The 19,953-nt window shown below is 34.7% G+C and overlaps 1 protein-coding gene across 5 annotated transcripts in view; it reads right to left on the bottom strand.

Moving 5' to 3' along the window:
- METTL25 (methyltransferase like 25) overlaps positions 1-19,953 on the bottom strand; it is a 55,726-nt gene that overhangs the window by 20,111 nt on the left and 15,662 nt on the right. For all 5 annotated transcript variants that reach the window (XR_014882822.1, XR_014882825.1, XM_085222101.1 and 2 more), the window contains exons 5-6: positions 17,219-17,363; positions 1,743-1,837 (exon numbers count right to left, since the gene is read on the bottom strand). Coding sequence is in view for 3 of the 5 variants with exons in the window: in XM_085222101.1 (XP_085078227.1) it covers positions 1,743-1,837; positions 17,219-17,363 (240 nt within the window). In the remaining 2 variants the exon portion in view is untranslated. The remainder of the gene's footprint in view (positions 1-1,742; positions 1,838-17,218; positions 17,364-19,953) is intronic.

The following is a 19,953-nucleotide window of genomic DNA, read 5'->3' as shown; positions in this document are numbered from 1 at the left end:
AGGAAAAACTTCAATCAGTTACCTGACACTAAAATAAATTAGATAAAAAATCAAAGAAGTCTCACCACTCAAAGATCATTATCCCCAAATTCCATGACAGCAGACAGAACTGCTTTTCACTGAATCACCCACTTTTCCTTCTCCTAATTTGAGAACTGATCTTGTATTTCAAATTGTGCTCCAACTACAATCCAAGTAGTTGTACGAGTGAAAAGTGTACACCTCCTGCATTGCAGAAGATGGATGTGTGTTCTAGCATGTCCTGGAAGGGGTGAATCTGAGTTATCTTGTCCAGATCCTTTGTCCCTTGGTCCTTTAATCAACTTGAACAATATGTAATGATGAACATATGTTTTAACAGTGAGTATATTATCATTGTTCAGCAGATTCAGTTTCTCCAAGCTAACCACTGCCCCTGGGATAAATGGGTGCGTAGCTGCATGTCACCATCTCCTTTCTACCTCCCAGAGGGCAAGGAGTGTCCTAGTCATGAAAAAAGCAAGCAGGGGATTTCAAATGTAGTAACAGTAGAAACATCTAGTGACATGGGAGAACTCCTTACCTTTGTGAAGATTTAAACAAAAGAAATTTTTAACTGCCTAATTTCTGTGAATTCTATGAACTCTAAAACAGATATATTTCACATGGTCAGTACTATCTTTTCGGAGTCATTTGCTTACAAAATTTATCTTCGTACCATTGTTGAAAGACAGCCCAGACTTTCCCTTTCTAAAAGAAAAGGGATGGGAAAGAAAGCAAGTAATGGGTCAGCCTAGGAAGTAATGGTATTGCATTACACTAACAATAAAAAGAAAACAGGCAATCTCTTTTAGAAAGTATTTTTATGATAAAGGTTTTACAACATCATGGCTAAAAGAAACAGATTTTTTCTTGTACCTTGCCAAGGGTAACACAATTAAGCCTAATGAAATACTAACTGTCCTCCCTTACTTTCATCTGACAGTATTAAATTATCATGTTAGCTTGCATTTATATAACCTTGATATGTTAACCTGTACTGCCTCTTTAGTCCATACTATTCTCTCCAACAGAGGTAAAGAAGTAGCAGCGAAGGCTTACCAGATCCTATGACTCATTTTGATACAAGAAATTAAAAAGTAATACAGGATATTAGTCTTCTAACTGAAACAGTGGTCAAAATTTTTGATACATATCTGTTCTTTCAAATTAGACAACAGTTCATCATTCTGTCTCACTGAGGTTAGGTCTTTGCAACTCCTGGTGCAATGTTAAAAAGATGTTTCCAGTCTGTTAAACCACATGGATTTTAGAGCTATTCTCGCTTTTGGAAGAGGCAAGTTTGTTTAGGTTTCAAACAGTCAGAACATTCAATATTATGAATCATGAAGGCGTTGGGGGAGTTACTGATTGCAATCCTTCTACAATTACCTTGTTCCACTCTAAGTCCTTGGCCAGGAACTATTACCCTAAGGGGTTACCTTGTTTAGGTTTTACCAAAGGTTTGGCCTTTCTGTCCATTCTTAAAGTATGTTTCTGTCAATACTCATTTTTTCATGCCTTCAGCAAGTATAAAATATATAACACTGGAAGGTCAGTACTATTTTTTTAGATACAATTCATCATGCTTACAACATTAATGACGTTACTCTGCAAAGTCTTGGATTTAAGTCATGGCTCTTGGATTAGAAGCCAAAAACAATGAATCCTATAACATCTGGATAGAGCTCTCAGTAGGAAAAAGAAAAAAAGGGAAATCATACCAAGCACGCTGACATTCTAGCATTGCGACCACAGCACCAGCCCTTGTCCTTCAAGTACTGACACATGGGAAATCCCCACACTTCCTCTGTGCAATCTGCAAAATGGGAAAAAAAAACAGGCACAGCTTTCATGAACTCTTTACTTTACCTTACAGTGTAAACAATGTATTGAGCAAGATGAACAGTTAGTGGATGGTAGCAGAAACATTTAACTGTTCCAGTCCAGTACCAAGAAACATTAGTATCATAATTATGGATTTTCCTGTTTTTAGTTGATACTGAATTTCTGGTAATTTCAAAACTTTTTTTTTTTTTTTTTAAACTAGGTCATTTTTACAAGAATCAACTGAGAAAGAAGTTCTAAGGGACAGCGGTACACCCTGGCACACCCTGCCATGCCACGAGTTATAAGAAGTAAGGCAGGCAATCATTCAGTATAGCAGGACTTCAGTGGGTTCCTCCTCTACCATAAACATCTTCTAACATCACAAAGAATGCGTACTTGTTTATTTCAGTTCTGAAGGTCTGTGCTTTGCTGAGAGACTGAATGTTTGCTCTCTAGAAATGAGCAGCTGCAAAGGCTCATGCTGTTTCTTCAAAACACGGAGAAGCATTTGCATCACAATCTGTGTTCAGTTTGTTTCAGTATAATTAGTATTTTGAATAACAGCAAAAGTCTTTGTGTTTAACACTAATGAAAATGTGGGAAAACTAAACAAGCAGTCCGGACTATTATCAGCTAAGTGTTCATAATATCTAGGTGTAAATGTAGATGAAATCCACAACGTTTTGAAATTTTTTTAATGTATTTGTCAGCTGATTTTTTAGAGTATTGAATAAGAATTACTACTTACCTTAAAAAAAAAAAAAAGCCAACAAAACAAACCAAAATTGGCTAAGATCCTGGCTTTTTAGCATAGAGAGATGACTCGGACACATTTAAAGATAAATCAATTTAATGGGGTTAAAAAAAGGACAGCAGAAATACGACTCTTCAAATTTACCAGAAGTCTGGCGATACAAACACATAAGCAGAATTCATTTTGTGAAAGGTAGGCAGAGAAAAAGGGGATACAACCCCAACAGAGGATAAACCCTCTTCCACTTCTTCGGTTTCTTCTTGTGCTAGTCCCCAGTGACCACTGGTCACTAGAGAGTAACAGTGAGCAAGTAATCTTCTGCAGGCAACTTCATGTTTTGCTCTCCTTTTAGCCTCAAAGGCTAAAAGCTTCTTATGGAACGTATACTGGTTTAAGGATCATTATTGAAGAACTGAACATTAATGTGGGATAATTAACAGAAGGAGAAAGAAAGTTCCTGTAGACGTGAAGATGACATTTGACAAAACAGACTGTGGCTTGTTCCAACACTAGGACTATGTAAGTATTTGTAAGTGCTTCATGACAAGACATCAAACGTCATTTAACTTTAGGTCTAATTACTGAGTGCATGGAATAAAGCTCCTACAACAGGGATAGTAATAAGATCTTATTAAACATATATTTGAAAAGCAAAAAATGACTCCCACTTTAAGGGTCATATTAATAAGCTTTTCTAACACGTATGTTAGAATATTTCAAAGTAAAAATGTGCAAACTGAGTTAGAAAGATAAAATCAATCAATCTCAAGTAATTCCTTATAATTTATACCCTCTCCTCTAGGCAAAATAATCATCCATGCAACTAGAATTGCTAACCACTGAGCTACAATCTATACTCATGCATAATGCTGAAGAATTTCTGACATCTTTGAAAAGATGGTGATACAAAACATGATCTCCTTTATCGAAACTTTCTCTTTCTTTAGCTAGAGAAAGAGAGGTAAACCAACGCAGTGAGATAGGTTTTTTGGTCTTCTTACGAAATTGACCATATATCTACAATATTGCCTTGAGTTCTTTTTGTTTTTCCATATCCAGTGCACTCTCAAGCCTATTGCTGATTAAAAAAAAATAGTTGAAAGATAAACACATTCCTATGAAGTGTATATGTTTATCAGCTAGACTTCACAGACCTGAAAATTCTTTTAATGCCTTTAACTACTTTTTATATGCTTACTACTACATAGCTCATTATTTACCATCTTGTGCTTCTACCTGACAATGCAAAATTGTACTAAACTCTATACAACTCTATAAAAGATTCAAACATTTCAAATATGGTATTCTGTGGAAGATTTCACAGCAAACACTGCAAGCGATCAACAGTGCATGAAGAAAATAATAAATCATGCCATAATGTAAAGAAGACAGTTGAACAGAATTCTCTTTCCATGAAAGGTTAATAAAATGGGAATTCTATACAATTATTTGATGAGGTGAACAGATAGCTGTAACATCTTCACAGGTTAGGGGGATGATGTGCTGGAAAGGAACTCTGAGGAGGACCTGGGGGTCCTGGTGGACAGTAGGTTGGCCGTGATTCAGCAGTGTGCCCCTCTGGCCAAAAAGGGTGCATTAAAAAGAGCATGGTCAACAGGTCAAAGGAGGTCCTTCCCCTCCACCCTGCCCAACTGAGGCCACATCTGGAGTACAGTGTTCAGTTCTGAGCTCCTCAGTTCAAACAAACAGGGATCTTTTAGAAAGAGTCACAGTGCCTCAAGCACTGGAATAAGCTGCCCAAAGGGAATCTCCTTCTCCAGAGATACTCAAGACCCTTCTGGATGCCTTCCTGTGTAACCTGCTGTAAGGAAACTGTTCTAGCAGGGGGTTGAACTTGATGATCTCTAGAGGTCCCTTCCAATCCCTGCAGTTCTGTGAATCTGTTATTCTGTGAAATTCACAAATAAGAATTTTAATAAGAACTTTCCAAATGATTGCTTTTTTGCCATTATAGATTTTTCATGTCTTTTGAAAAACAAATAAATTTTATGGATCTTAAGCAAAAGTCAGAGTATCCTTTGAAACATTAGCATAACTTATGCAATCCCTCCATGGATTTACTAGCTCTTCTTGTAACCACAGCGATGTTTCACAACTAACCTTTGTGCAGCTGATTTATCACATTAGCCTAACAGGCAGAAATAAGATAGGTCTTGAAAAGAATATGCTGAGGTCTTGAAAAGAATATGCTGTGTGGAGAAGTTGTCTTGAGTTTGGTTTCCTATATACTTTAAATTCTATGGAGGAGATCATTAAACACTTTAGGAAACAAGTGCAAACATACTGACATACCAGACACAAATGCAAAATATTTATGGACTTTTTCACACAACACTGTCTAGCAAAGGAAAATACAAAGGCCCAGGTAAAATATTTTAAGCTGGAATAAATGCAAAGTGTCATCTTTTATCATCAACTGAATAGGACTAAATTTTCTACAAAGTATGTCAGATTGCCATTTTCCACTTCTGGGAACTCAATGCTACTAGTCATTTTTAATATGCTGTCAGAACGATCTTCATATTTCTTAACTCATTCCTTGAAATCATATGCTATTTTCTGTCCTCCAATTATTTAGACATTTTGTAAGTCCTTCAGTAACTTACGTTTTGTACGCTTTGAAACATTTTCAGCCTCCTTCCATCTTGAATAACTTTTTGAATACTGTAATAGTAATGGCAGAGACCGTTTGGAGCACTTGTACTATTCTGAGGATTTTTTTCCCCTCTGGTTATTTAAGTTCCAAGTGAAAAAGAGGACAATACATACAGACATTCTGGGATATTGAAATTTTATGCCAGGTAGTAAAAAATTAGAAATGATAGCAAATGCATATATGCATACATATATTTAAAAAATTAGATCAACTACAACTTCCTTCATCACTTCTGTCTGGACGCAGAAAAAAGTCAGGTAAGCTTCATTGTTGTTCTCATTGCATTCACAGACCTACTATTGCTCTTAGTTGCTGAACAGTGTTTAAAAGAAATTTATTAAAAGATTTTCTAACAAAATAGTTAAGTGTAGTTTGGGAACAGGATTTCCAAATATAGAACACTTAATGTTATTTATTAATGTTTCTTTTTCTGATAGATAAAAAATGTATTAGTGTACATTTAGTGTACATACTAGTGTACAGTCAGTACTGTAATATCAGGCCTTACATAGATCTTAACTCTGAGCAAGATTCTACTATTTCTAGCATATTAACATTTAAAATTTACATATCCCATCATTCTAGCACAATATACTTTCTAGGAAACATCAGAACTAATAGGTTTTACTGTTACAACACAAATAAGCTTAACTAGGGCTCCACGTTGTCATGCAGCTTCTTGTTTATTTTCCTCTGTTATCACCTCATGAAACATATTTGCTTTTACGCTTCTCATCTTTTTACTCTCTTGCAATTCCTAATTGTTTTCTGCTTTACATTCTGCTAGAGAATTTTACTGAAATACTGCATTGGAAACTATTTCTTAAATTAATTCTGGCAGAAACAATTCAAATATTGTAACAAAACAATGCCTATTCCAATGGCTAGTGAATAATTAATGAGAAAAAATAAATAAACCAGGGCTTTGTTTCACTTTTGTGGCATTGTATGCATTGATTATAACAGTTGTTTTGGAACTCTTCATCTGTTCTTTACGAAAGTAATACAAATAAATTAGGATAAGTGGCAAAGCACTATAAAATAGAGGATTCTGATTTTTTTGAAATGTATTTAATTTTTCTGTTCTCGGATTTTAAGATTTTCTACTATATACATGATTACAACAATGAGAATTATTTTCTAGTAATGAGTTCATCAGATTGTAAATAGCATGTGGCAAAGAGAAGGCAAAAATACGTTTTTAGTGTACAGACTGAATTTCCAACTTTACTCACTATCGTGTCTTGTTTAAGAAACCCTATTCTCCATGGACAAAAAACCAATGCTTATTTCATTCCAAAACTTTGTCTTTGGCAATTTATTACTGAAATGTGGTGAAACACCAGTTTCTTAAACTGTTTCAGCATGAGAACATAACTTCAGGAGAATGAGAACTTGTTCTATTTACTTAGTACTGTCAAGCTGATTGTACGCCCACAGCCAGTTCTGTACTAAACCACTCACACTGTAGTTTTTAGTGGCAGGTATCTTACACTTACCTTACAAATCATCATTAAGACTGAAAACGCTTTCTGTATTGAACTTTGCCTATGATTTTTTTGGCACTTACTTTAATATAGAAAGGCATTAAAGCTTTAAAACATTCACATTTAATATTCGAATTTGGAATGTATTTTAGGATGGTGTATTATTACCAGTACCTAATAATACCACTCGGTGAATTATCACTGCACTACCTTTTCAGGCTTGAATGCTTAAATACATTTTTGTCTGTTACCACTTAAAAATTGTGTTGGATACAAACACTTCCATCTCCATTTATTTATGAAGTGTCATCAGTATCAGCTCATGTAAAATGCAGCATGTAGCAATGTATACTCTTAAAAGAATTTCTATTTCCTTTTTATATGTTCTTATCTTTCGTTTTATTCCATTAAAACAGTAACATCTCTTTCACAACTGCTCTTATTTTGACACTAACATCTATTTCAGTTGACTCCTTCTGGATGTCTGGATGTGTTAGTGCCTCATCTTTGTTCATCTTCATAATCTTTCTCTCCAACATACAAATTCCACTATAATTATGAAGTATAAGTATAATTCTCCAGTTTGCATCTCTACTTTAGCGTGTGATTTCAGTATTTAACATGCTCAATTCTTACTGGTTCATTGAGTTGTTTTTCAAAGATTTTCTTGATTGAATTTTTTCCATTTCACCAGTTTCAAAGCATTTAAAACCCGAAGTTCAGACACTTATTAATTTTGTTTGCACTACAACTGCATTTTTGTACTTCAAATCCAATGCATTTGAGTATCTCATTCTGTGATCATGGAAGAAAAAGAAAGCTAAAAAGATTTTTTAAAAAATCAAGAGTATGTGATGGCTCCATTTTGAATAAGCTTTGAGCAGCTACAGAATACTCATGACTAAAATAGAGGAGTGCCAATTGTACAGAAAAAGCACAACTGACTGAAGATCAGACACAGCTGTCAGCGTGAGGTAATTGTACAAGGACTGCCAAGCACACTGAAAAATCTCTATATTAATCATATACTTGTTGGCCAATAACATTTTAGGATTCTCGCCAAAGACAAACAGAGAAGAGTAATGTGATATGGCACCTAAAACCCTTATGCGGCTGAATCCACAAGACTGGCACTAAGAACTGCTCTTCAGCTATCTGAAGCCAAGAGCAATACCTGAGAGGTAATAATTGAATCTGAATCACTACCTTGTTTGAGTAGCTCTGGACATGTTGATGGTCAAGATAAAAGCAGCCATAACAGACATGTCTAAAACATCCTCTCTACTCTCATTTCTTGTTCTTTATCTTGTCATTCCTACTTTACTTCTTAAAGTTGCTACAAAATCCATGTGTCCTTACGAGTGTATGGTAAATGGTCAAACTCTCCAGTCAACTTGGCTTTAAATGTCTCCAAGGATGGAACAGCCACAACTTCTGCGGGCAACTTGTTCCAGCAACTCATCATTCTTATTCCACACAGAAAGCTGCAATCTAAAAAGCCTTAGGAGCATCCCCTTCTGTGTAATTGAGAGTTTTACTTCTACCAAGGAATATAACCAGCATTTGTGTACATCTCGAGAAAATACAAGCAGGGCTCATTTGACATGAGCATTATTTTCCATTTCCCTTTTTCTGTTTTTGATTAGTTTTTTTTAGAAAACTACTAAGATTCCTTAAAATGTTCTTATTAAAACACTCTTTGCAGAGAAAGTGATTTTTGTTTCTATTAGCCAGAACACAATAAAACATGATTAATAATAGAAATATATTACTGAAAAATGAAAGGAAACCTTTAAGGAAAACAAGTGAAAAATGACTAAATGGTTACTGACAGTTTTATGTCAGCGCTGGTATGTCAGCAGGGGCCATATTGAGGTAGGGAGAGATCCCTGTCTTACAGTCTCTCTACTACTTGCAAGTTCTTGAATAATTTACAATCTAAACAAATGAAAGTGCAGTGAGGATGGAGATGACATACTAAGAAGTAGTTCTCTGAAGAAGCCTGGTTTCCCAGGAGACAACAGTTCATTCTGTACTATCAACAAACCCAAGAACTGCCATAAAAATTGAGGTTAGTAGGTGTGAAAGGAAATTAAAACAAATTCTTTGCTAGCACTGTACTAAAATATTGTTTTTTAGAACTGCTACCTAATTCTAGGAAGTTATCACTAGTCATATTAAAAATCAACAACAGAAATATGAAACTAACTCTTTCTAATGTTGAGGTGAACTGTAAACCTAACACAGACATCAGGGAAATAAAAAAATGTAGTCACTGATTTGGAAATACATTACATATATTAAATACTATGCTGTGTCTACTTATGTAAAAATTCAAAAGCCAGTAGTCATTTTCCAAATACAATGAATATTTACTGATAAAAACAGCATTATATTCCGATAATCAAAACTGTAAATACAACATTAAAAAAGTTACAGTTATGCAAAGCACTAATTGTAAGTGTATTAACTGGAAAATAAAATTACTCCTAATCTGTAAGTTAAGTAAGTTGGAAAAAAGCTTGTCTTTATTGATATATACATTACTTATCTCAAAGGGCTCAAATAAAATGGAAGTATAGGAAAAAAAATCCATAAACTACCCTAAAAATGTAGAAGCAAAAGGAATGTCACCTTCATGTAAACTCCTTAATAATAAATGAATAAATATTTTTTGCAATTTTCTGATATGTAAAAAAATATTTTTTTAAACTGGACAACAGATTATTCTACAGTTACTTTTAACAAACTCCAAAGAAAAGAGAGACAATTTTCAACACCAGTGAAATCTTTTTCTTACCTGCCTACCTCTTTTACTTAGAAAAATCTCCCATGGCAGCCAGTTACTGCCTTTTTACACTGCTGGACATCTCTTATAGCATTCAGCAAGGCATGACATAAATCTACAAGACTACAAGAATTTGTATCCTAAATCAGAGAAATCCCATTAGCAAAATAGGAGAACTAAGTACAAAATATGCATAGGTAAAATATATGACTATCCTTTTAATGTAGCCAGTAACATCAACAGAACTATATTTTCTACCTCCTACTTTTACTTCTCCTCATCCTATCTGTTGGCAAATATATGATTTATCTTACTGAAAAAAAAAGATACATTTTTTTGTAGCAAATAAGAGCTATGCCTAAATAGCTGTAGGAGTGGAAATACTCTCGTAATGCATCAGGAGTCTTCTACATGACAAGCCCTGTCACATTCAAGTTGGAATTGGCACTCAGAGGTCACACTGCATATTAAATTTTTCTCACTAAGGCCTTGAATTTGCAATACTCCATGAGAATACTCTGCTTAAAAGGAATTCTGCTGAAGTAATCCAAATACTAGAAATTGTGTAGCCTGGAGACTGTAGGATTAGAGTATATTTATATTGAATACGTAACAAAGATGTGTAAAAGGCAGTTATCTGAGACTTATAAAAAACAATCATTGTCATTAAATTTGTGGAATATAAATGAAATAATTACAGAAACTGTATTTCAATATGAGAGAAAGTTTTCTAGACTTCTCTATTTGAAAGTGGCCTTTGTTTTCCAAAGAAACTTTTCCATTTTTTATTTCAATTTGAAAGATGCTTTCTATTTGCTCTTCCTTGTCAAGTACGAAAACATGTTTATTTGACTAGGTTGGTATATAATGCACAATGTAAAAGATTTTATGTCCAAACAATGCATTTTTTTTAAAGAAGGTAAGCAATTATTTTATAATTATTTTTGAAAGACTATTATTATATTCCAACAGATGTTATTGAAATAAGTGGAGTATCAAACATGTGTTGTTCATCATTTTCATGCCATTTTATTTCCACATACTTCATTTTAGAGTCCTTAATAATTACTGGAGAAACAGGCATTAGTTCACATCCCACAAGCTCTTTGCTCTTGACAAACAAAGGCTGTCACTACATGCAGACTCTGTTGTTAAACAAGCTCAGGAAGGAATTACTCTGTTCTGACCAGCAGAAAATATACAGTGACATGTCCAAACAATATTACAAATACTAAAATCCAAATAGTAAAATGTAATCTTGCTTCCAGAATTTTACAGCTTTAGTAATTCTTCTGTGTTCACTATGATTAATCTTTTTGCACTTGATCACAATAGCAGTTATTTTAAAAAAGTGAAAGGTTTTCTTCTCAGCCGTGTTATTTATATTATGTTCTCAATACACTTTCTCCATTTCAAAGCATTAAATTGTTAGAGTATTATTCTGAATCTCCTTGAAAGAGCACAAAGAATTTAACGGTGTTCTGTACAGTGACAGAAGAGAACAAGATTATTAACAGATAACTTTCTTAGGTGTACAGTAGTATAGTAGGCACAGCCAAACATGATGTTTTTCTTCCAAGAGTTGAAAAAGTAAAAAGTAATTCTGTATGTTCTTTTGATAATAATTGTATAGATCTCTATTTTGCTTTACTTTTAATCTCAAATCTCTTCAATCTTTTGCAGATACTTGGATAGAAACAGAACAAATTAATAGACAGTTCATAAAACTAATCGAAGACCTGCTAAAACACACTGAAACATAACTCAAGTTGTTCCAGTTCTTTCAGGGTGCTCAGTAAAACAGCAGAATCTCAGTCTACTTCTACTACTTTGAAGAAAGAAAAGGAACTACTTAAAATGACTTTTTCCTTTTGTGAGAAAGACTAGAACTTCCTAGTCTTTATCTAGTTCTAGATAAAGATTTCACAGTTCCTTGAGCTTATACTTTTCCTAAAAATCACATCATTAAAATGGATTTATCTGGAAAAAAAGGTGTTCCACTATTTCAGAAAATAGAATAATTTGTCTTTCCAGAATCCAAATGTATGGTATGCTTTAGTTACTGCATATTATAGTAACCTTTGCTTTCTCAATTATAATCTCCTACTGTGCACACACACTCTAAATTGTAAATGTGAGATAGTTTCAGGATTTAATATATTTTTTATGCATTTACTCATGAAAAATACCCTTGTAATTGAAATACATAATGCTGTCATTTAATGTCTATAAAACTTACCTAGTTAACGTTTTCTCAAGTTTCATATATTTCTCATGGCCAATTTTGATAGAAAACACCTGGGTTTTAGTCACTAGTTAGGTCTGTCACAAATTCATGGAAAGGTGCCTGGTGCAGCAATAGCTAAAGATGCCTTGGAAAGGAAATCAAGCTCTTTGATCTTTTGCTTGGAAATGTTTTCCTGTGTTGCCATGGTATCAGTGATAGCTATTTTAAGACACGGGATATGGAATATCTTTGAAAATATAGCTAGGCAACATATAAATCATCTGTCCTCTAATACTTCTAAAACAGTGACTAATCTTTCCATATTTCAGCGGAATGGAGTAATATTATGTTTGCGCATGGAATCCTTCAGAAAATTCAGTTTTGAAGTTCCTGTTTGCTGACTCCAGCTTACTCAAAGCCACTGCAGTTTTCACAAATCTGATAAAATGTTGCACATGAATTGCAACAGCCCTTTGCATCCCTTTCAGATCCCTTAATTATGTTCATTAGTTACTAAAAACTGACATGTAATGAAAGCTTATATGTATCTAACTTCAGTGTTAGAGACTAAGTCTTCTGCAAACAGTTTATTGATTTCATCCAGAATGCCTTGCAGATAAACTCCCCATTCACATTTTCCTGTAGAGCTCTGGAATTCCTCTGCCTAGCATTTATATTTTTCTTCCTAGAGTAGAGACCTGCTGTTGGAAAACCTTATAATTGCTGGAATTCACAATTTGCAGTACTCAGGCTAATTTCAGAAAGGGGTTCTGATCAGTCTGCTATCAATGAAGCTATGATTATATCTATGTTTTACCTTGTATTATGAAATGCTTATTTATATGCAGCTATCTACTTATTCATGTTCACATGTTATTTACTCAAAACAGAGGATATCAAATGAAGATTTCAGTACTTAATAGATTGGTAGTAATGTGGTTCATAGAATGGATGATGAGAGGGAGAGAATTAGAATATAGAAATACATCAATTCCTTTATAAGAAAAGTCAAGTCTTAAGTAGAAAAACCTTAAAATTGTAGTTATTGTTGTTAAGGAATAATTATAGTCCATGTCCCAGAAACATGCTAGCTGAATGTAGGACAAAACAGCTCCCCAGAATTCCTAAACAGAGGAATAGAGATTTTGTTTTTTTCAATCAAAAAATCATTGGCAGACTTTATTTTTCCATAAAAAACAGTCCTAAATAAATAAATATATGTGAAAAGTCTTTAGAAAATTCCTTCCTATTCTGATGTAATTGACTATCAGATGCAGTAACAGTGAAGAAAAACCCTAAAGGAATCCACTATAGTAATGGCAAAGTGCATTTAATGCATAGAAGAATCTCTGTACAAACAGACAATTCTTAAAGAAAGTCAAACTAAAAGTACTTAGAATTTTCTGACAGCTGTCATACTGTTCCTTATTAACTGAAGTTTAGTACTCGATATGACCTACAACATTCGTAAAATTTAAAGCCAACTGTCTACAGTCAATGGCTTCATTTTTTTTTTTAATTGAACGTAAGTTGGAGATTATACAGCACCTTTTGATTGTTGTAGTTAATAACAAATGAAAACGAAGGCTCTCATGTTCTTAAGAGTTCAAAGTTATTTCCAGCAATGACTTACTGGAAAAAAAAAGAAAATCCAGACGAATTTAGTTTACTTGTAGATATTTAGAAGGATATACTGTATGCCAACTGCAAGATCCAAGACTGCGACTATGGCATCCACTTTTTATCCAATTTGCTCCCAACATATTCACAGCAGGACCAACGGCACACTGAATTGAGCAATTTTTATATCTTTACTATTTTTAGAATGTAAAAGAAATGTAGTTCTCAACTCCTCAGAAAAAAAAACAGCCTTCCAATATCCAGCGTGAACCAATAGCCTGCCAAAACTAGCTTAGTAATATTTTCTTGATATTTTGTCAACTCAAAATCTCAGACTTATAAAAGCTACGTTAGGCATTGAAACAGGTAAACTTTCTTCCCATGAGTATCACTTAATCCCATTTAATAAAAAGTGAAAAAATAATTTTTCACTGGCCTCAAACAAGACTGACTTTGGTATTAAATAAAACACAACTGCCAAGCAACGCGCAGCCCAGTTTTTTCAAGTTATGGCAACTGTCAGCCCACAGCAGCTTTTGTGTGGGCTGGCACATCTGCTTTAACAAGGCTTACAAGAACAACCATCTGCATTTACATTAAAGAAAAGGAAGCAAGAAAGATGGAAAATGTGCTACTTTGGTGGTGCTGGAGATTTTTCTCTGATGCAGAACAAGACAGGCAGAGGTTTGAGGCGGACACTCTCAGCCTTTTTTACAATAAGCACCTCAAAGTAAACCAGGCAAAATCTTAATATAAATATAAAATCAAGCACTTACATGTCTAAAATAGAGAATCCTCAAAGCTACTAAGTCAAGATAAAACAAGTATGAAATGATTTATAACAGAATGTCCCACTGTGGCCTCACAGACAAACCCTCACATATTGGACTGATTTCAAACAATTGTGACTTCCTATGTTCCAGTAAATTCTGCACAATTCATTTGGTCTGCTTCTTAGGAAGTTCTTCTGTCTGTCACCACAGAGTCCTAGCTCTAAGTCTAATACTCTCCACATAAGGCCTTCATTAGCTTCCCTGGCAGAGCTAGTGGAAGTGAAGCACTACCTACAGTACAGGGACCACACAAGCAATCTGGAAATACAGAAGTCCAAGAGACCAGATGGGATGCATGTCAAGAGCTGAGTGAACTCGCTGATGTCACAAGAAGGCCACATTATCTTTGAGCAGTCACATCCATCAAGGGAGGCTCCTGATGACAGGAAAAAGGCAAACACCACACTCAGGCTAACTTCAGTTCTCAGCAAGATTATGGAACAAATCTTGGAACAAGGATACTGAGAATAGTTGAGGGTTCAACATGAATCAGCAGTGTGCCCTGACAGACAAAAAAGCAAACTGCATTTTAGGTTGAATTAAATAGCACAACAAGCTGGTCAAAAGAGGTCATTCTCCTCCTATATTTAGGATTGGTAAATTTATTGATGATTCCAGCAGGTGGACTATAACACGGGTAGAAAACTAACAGTGTTTCAGTGCTCACCACAGGTTCAGAGACATGATCATTTGTTTTCTTTAGTACTTGTGAAACTATCTAGAGCTTCTTTGGGTGTTCCACCCTTCCTAGAATGATCTCAGTTGGAACTACAGAGCTGCAGAAAAGATGAAGGAGGATCTAACTTCCATAATGGAAAGGAAGAGAAGAGGTTAAAGAGGACTTCATCTGGAGTTGCACAGTGAAAGGACATTTTGCACTTAAGTTGAGAACTTCAGAAAGAAAACTTGGTGGCAAGGATGGTCAAACACTGGAATGGGCTGCTGAATCACTGCTGGTCTTTATACCATCAGCCCTCCAATGCACATTCACCAATGAATCATAAAATAGATGTCCTGTTCAGGGGAATACGGCAACATTTTAGTAATGCCAACAGTAATAATAAAAAAAAATTTTTTTTGAGCATTACTCTATCTTCCATGTTCTTTCCCCCCGAAAGAATACTGTAATTTCTTTTTACTCTGCATAAAGAATTCTTTACGAGTTATTTGCATCCATCAAGTAGAGAAAAATTCAACAGCTAGAAATTCCAACTCAGTCTGATCTCATTTCCACAACATTATAAAACTACATGCACATCTGTTTCTTTGAACTTAGAATGAGCTATCACATCTGATGCTTTGGTTGTGTCTGAGTACCAATATTTAGTAAAGCCTTACAAAATGATCTGGAAAAAGTAATCATCCAGTAACTAGAGCAGGAAGCTATATACTCTTTGCAATAACAAGAAACAACCAAATGTTTGATACACTCAAACTTAAATTATGAGTGTCTAAAAAGTTCATTACTTTTTAAAACTTTAATGTAGAAGAATTGTGGTTTTTTTTTCACTAATCGAGTTTCTAGAATTCAAATAAAGCAAAATAAATTTCAAATGCATCTTTTTTTTTTTTTCCTGGTAATTTGAAGCATTGTGAAATAATTGAAATCAGTAAAGACCAAAAACTTTCAAAACTGCAGCAGATCCATACTGAGCAACGTATATAAAAAGATTACTAAAACAAGACACAGCTAGCATATGTTGTGGTCAACCCAGAGCTACAGAGCCTTAGCTGCCTGAGCAGCCAACTGTTACAGAATAGCAGCTGAGTTCCTCCTGCCTTTCTGTCCACGTAGTTCCCTGAGACAGATGAAATAAACTTTGCTAGTCCACTCTTTCCCAAATTTGGTTGATATGCTTATCAGTTTCATCTTCAGCAGATGGTCATTTAGACAGCTCATCTACATTACACCTGTTTGCTCAGAAAAGCCAGCTACTTAATGCTTTTCATTATGGATCAAAAACAAATGAGCTGAACAGAAATGAAGATGTTAATGCATTTGTAAATCTGTACACTACTTGAAGTAGGCATAGAAGATACTGTAGAAAATCCTACAGAAAAGATAACATTGGATGATGAAGTCAAAAGTGACGTGACAGGATTTAGCTGTAGTTTAAATCCTTTTTTATTATCTTATACTAGAACAGTTCTGAGTTGATATGCAGGAAGTACTAAATCAAACAGAAAATAGTACTTCTGTTAGCAGTGACTCCATCGTTGTTGATTGTTAAACAGTAGACAACAGAAACAGCATGAGATCTCCATGCTAAACCAACTAATCCAGCAGTTCCTTCTACTACAGCAGGCATTCACTACATTTTTGCAAAGATAATCTGTAACTTTCTGCTGTTTGAAGGCTGTACAGAAAAGTATTTTCTCAACTAAAGATATCAGTTTTCTATCAGAAATATGAATAAAATTTTTTTTGAAGGAAAATTCCCCTGTGGTTTGAAAACCTAAATAATTTTCAGTTTGTCTCTCCAAGAAAAGCTATTAAATGTGCTATTTCTTAATGTTCTACGACGGCAGAGCCCCAGAGCACAGCATTCAGATGTATGTTTTTTTTGAGTACATTACAAGGACTTAATTCTGCTTATAGTTGTACATGTACAACTCAACATAAATGGATGCTACATGCAGACAGCCAAAGGCAAAATCTGGTACAAAACATTTCAAAAGGATGAAAATATTGGCTAAAAAAGTCTACACATTTTATGAGTGAAGTAATGGAAGAAAACCAGCTGTATTCATAACCACATTAAAACATTCTGCATTAATGTCCCTAATTTCAGTATGAATATTGGCAATATTGGCATAACAGGAAAGCTACAGGGCATCCAGGAGTGAGTGACCCACGTAATGTAATTAAAATGAGTATTAAATGAGCCATTGGAAAGGAACAAACATCAGGAGGTTATTAATTAAGAGGTATAATATTCCCAACATGCAAACTGGCAGCCACAAGTTGAGCTCAGAAAAATTACCTTCTTGGTTTTCATACTGTTCTGACAACAGATGGTAGCAGCAGCCTACGCTGCAAACTGCTTTGATTTCAGGCTTGGCAGTAAAAATTCGTAGTGTGTTTGCAGCAAGGTCACCACATGTATGCAGACCAACCATTATACAGTCCTAGGAAGAGAAAAAAAAAAAAAGCGCAATATAAAGCATCTCCCTGTGGCAACTGAAAGAACATGAATAACAACAAAATCCAAAACCCAAACATATTGCAAAGGGTTATTCATCTACAAGGTTTAAATATACAACTCCATGACGGCTCCCGGTGTTCTGTTCCAGAATCTTTTCTAGGCATAAGAAAAGCACTCCAGTTCTAAGAAAACACAGTGTTTATGAGGAACCAGACTGCTCAGTGTTTTGTTCATCTATGGAGCTCTGTATCTCCATACATTATCTCCAGGAGGAAGCAAAAGCTCAGGACTGTGAACAGCAGCCGTTTAATTGCATGGGAGGGAACATCTGCATGACGACTGGACACTGGCCATTTTCTCCTGGCTTTCCTGTCATAACTTTTACTACCACTGCTACTTCCTTTTCTTATTTCAGATTGACTACCATAATACAGACAGTTGGACCGATCTATGGTATTTCTGCTACTCTGAATTGCTGAAAACAAAACCACTTCCTAAATAAACTTAACTTAAAGAGCAGGCCCTTCTTCATCTGCTTTGTTACTTCCAGAACTGTAGCTGTACTGTGATGTCCCTACAACTGTAGATTCAATAACAGAATTTTCTTCCCTAAAATAAAGAACTTCAGATACTCCATTCTTCCGTCCATTTTACTTTCTGGTTTCCTTCTTCCTCAGTTTCCCATTTTCTTCTATTTCACCATCTAAATCACCCCTCTTCTCACTGTTCTGAACAAGACTTTTCCCTTCCAGCACTAGGATCTAAACATGATGCTTATTGCTTTGAATTCTAGCCCTATTTATTAAACATAATCAACAAATAATTAACCAATTCAGCTATGGAACCTTTCTGATTCTATATACGTATCTATTTTTTTTTATTACTTTGTATCTCTATAGTACACATTTGTGTGAAACTGTACAAATTCCCTTTTCTTACTGTTCTTTTTTTCACTCTTTGCTACTTCTCCTTGACTGCCCTCTCCTTCTCTTAGCATCCAGAATTTTTTGGTGGCAAAAGTTCAGTTCCAATTCAGCTTAGTTTTTAAAGACTTTCTTTCCTGTTTGTCAGCTCCAGCTCACCATTCCACAAAGCTTTTCTTCCACATAAAATAGAGCAGAACAATACCGATGTCTGGAGGCTAATGGAAGATATGTGCTTGCAAAAGCAGCATTTAAACCACTCCGTCAATGTCAGAGAGGTTCTTTCAGGGGAAAGTGAGTGGAAGATGGCTACCGCATGCCATCCATTCCACATCCAGGAAACACATTACAATGCTCAAAACCTCTGAACAATATGAGCATGATCCGTCTGGGTCAGGCACGCTTCTGGACCATCCCCGACTTTGCTGAAGTTGCCTGGGTGTAACTGAAAACACTTTCTGGATCATTGGTGTCAGTGCAGTAAAATTTGTACCTCAGCATTTGTCCTGGGCTACAAACAAACACACATTTCTACCCCCACATTTCATAGCAATTCGAATAAATTTCAGTATTTACAGTATGAATCAGTAAATACTAATTTTACCCATTCCACTTTTTCCCCCCCAGTTTAGAAAAAACTGAGAAAAAAAACACAATTTGTGGTTAAAATAATAAATGTAAATATTTGTAAGACTATTTGAAAAACCACATTTCTAAAAATTCCAAAAATTTTTTAAAGCCATTTAAATGATTACATTTTTTAAAGTATTTTAATTATGCATATTCATCACACGTAGCGTGCAGTCTGATTTTTTTTTTTTTTTTAATACCACAGTACAGTTTTTACTTTTTACAGTTAAGTTTTTTTAAAGACAGGTAGTGATGGAGGATTTTTCCTGCCTTTTATATCATACAAATCATATACTAAGAAGATATAAAATTCAAACATGCAAATGTAAAGGCAGATGCTTTACCTACTGTTGAGAGATATGTAAAGACAATATATAACACAAACGTATTCCTAATTAGAAATGAAATACACATTTGAATATATGATTGCATACAAGTTTTCACCTTTCCATAAAAGACTGACTATATCTACTCAATCAACATACGTCAGCTCAAGCACAGTAGCAGCTTCTAGACTTGTGTCACTGTCTTTGGACAGCTGAGTTTGGACTTGCATGTGTAGACACAGTTCCTGCTAGCTAGCAGATTACTAAGTAACATGGAAAGGCCAAAATATAAAAACATTACTTAAATATACGTCTCGTTATAAACTCCTTATGTTGAGTACTGTACTCAATAAATTACTTCATGCCTTCAAAGTTTTACTGAAATTATAAAAATAAAAAACTTCAAGAAATTTCAGGAAAACTGAAATTCCAGTGCTTAAGACATTTGTCTCCCTGTTAAATAAAAAATTCTTTTTATGATACTTAGATGTCATCTATAATCACAATGGTAAAATACTCAAATATGTTAATATGTATACTGTTAATTTTGACTTCTGATTATCATCTACTCGATATATTCTAAAGGCTGTTTTACATATTTGAAACAATACTATCACATATACTAAAGTAGAAAAACAATCTCTGAATCTGTAATACATACTAGTGTAAACTAGCTGGGTCAGAGTATTCATTC

The sequence above is a fragment of the Meleagris gallopavo genome, chromosome 1 (assembly GCF_905368555.1).
Source record: "Meleagris gallopavo chromosome 1, MGAL_WU_HG_1.1, whole genome shotgun sequence".
In the NCBI taxonomy this organism is placed as follows: domain Eukaryota; kingdom Metazoa; phylum Chordata; class Aves; order Galliformes; family Phasianidae; genus Meleagris; species Meleagris gallopavo.
Note: the sequence above shows the minus strand (reverse complement) of the source record. Positions and strands in the feature narration are given on the sequence as shown.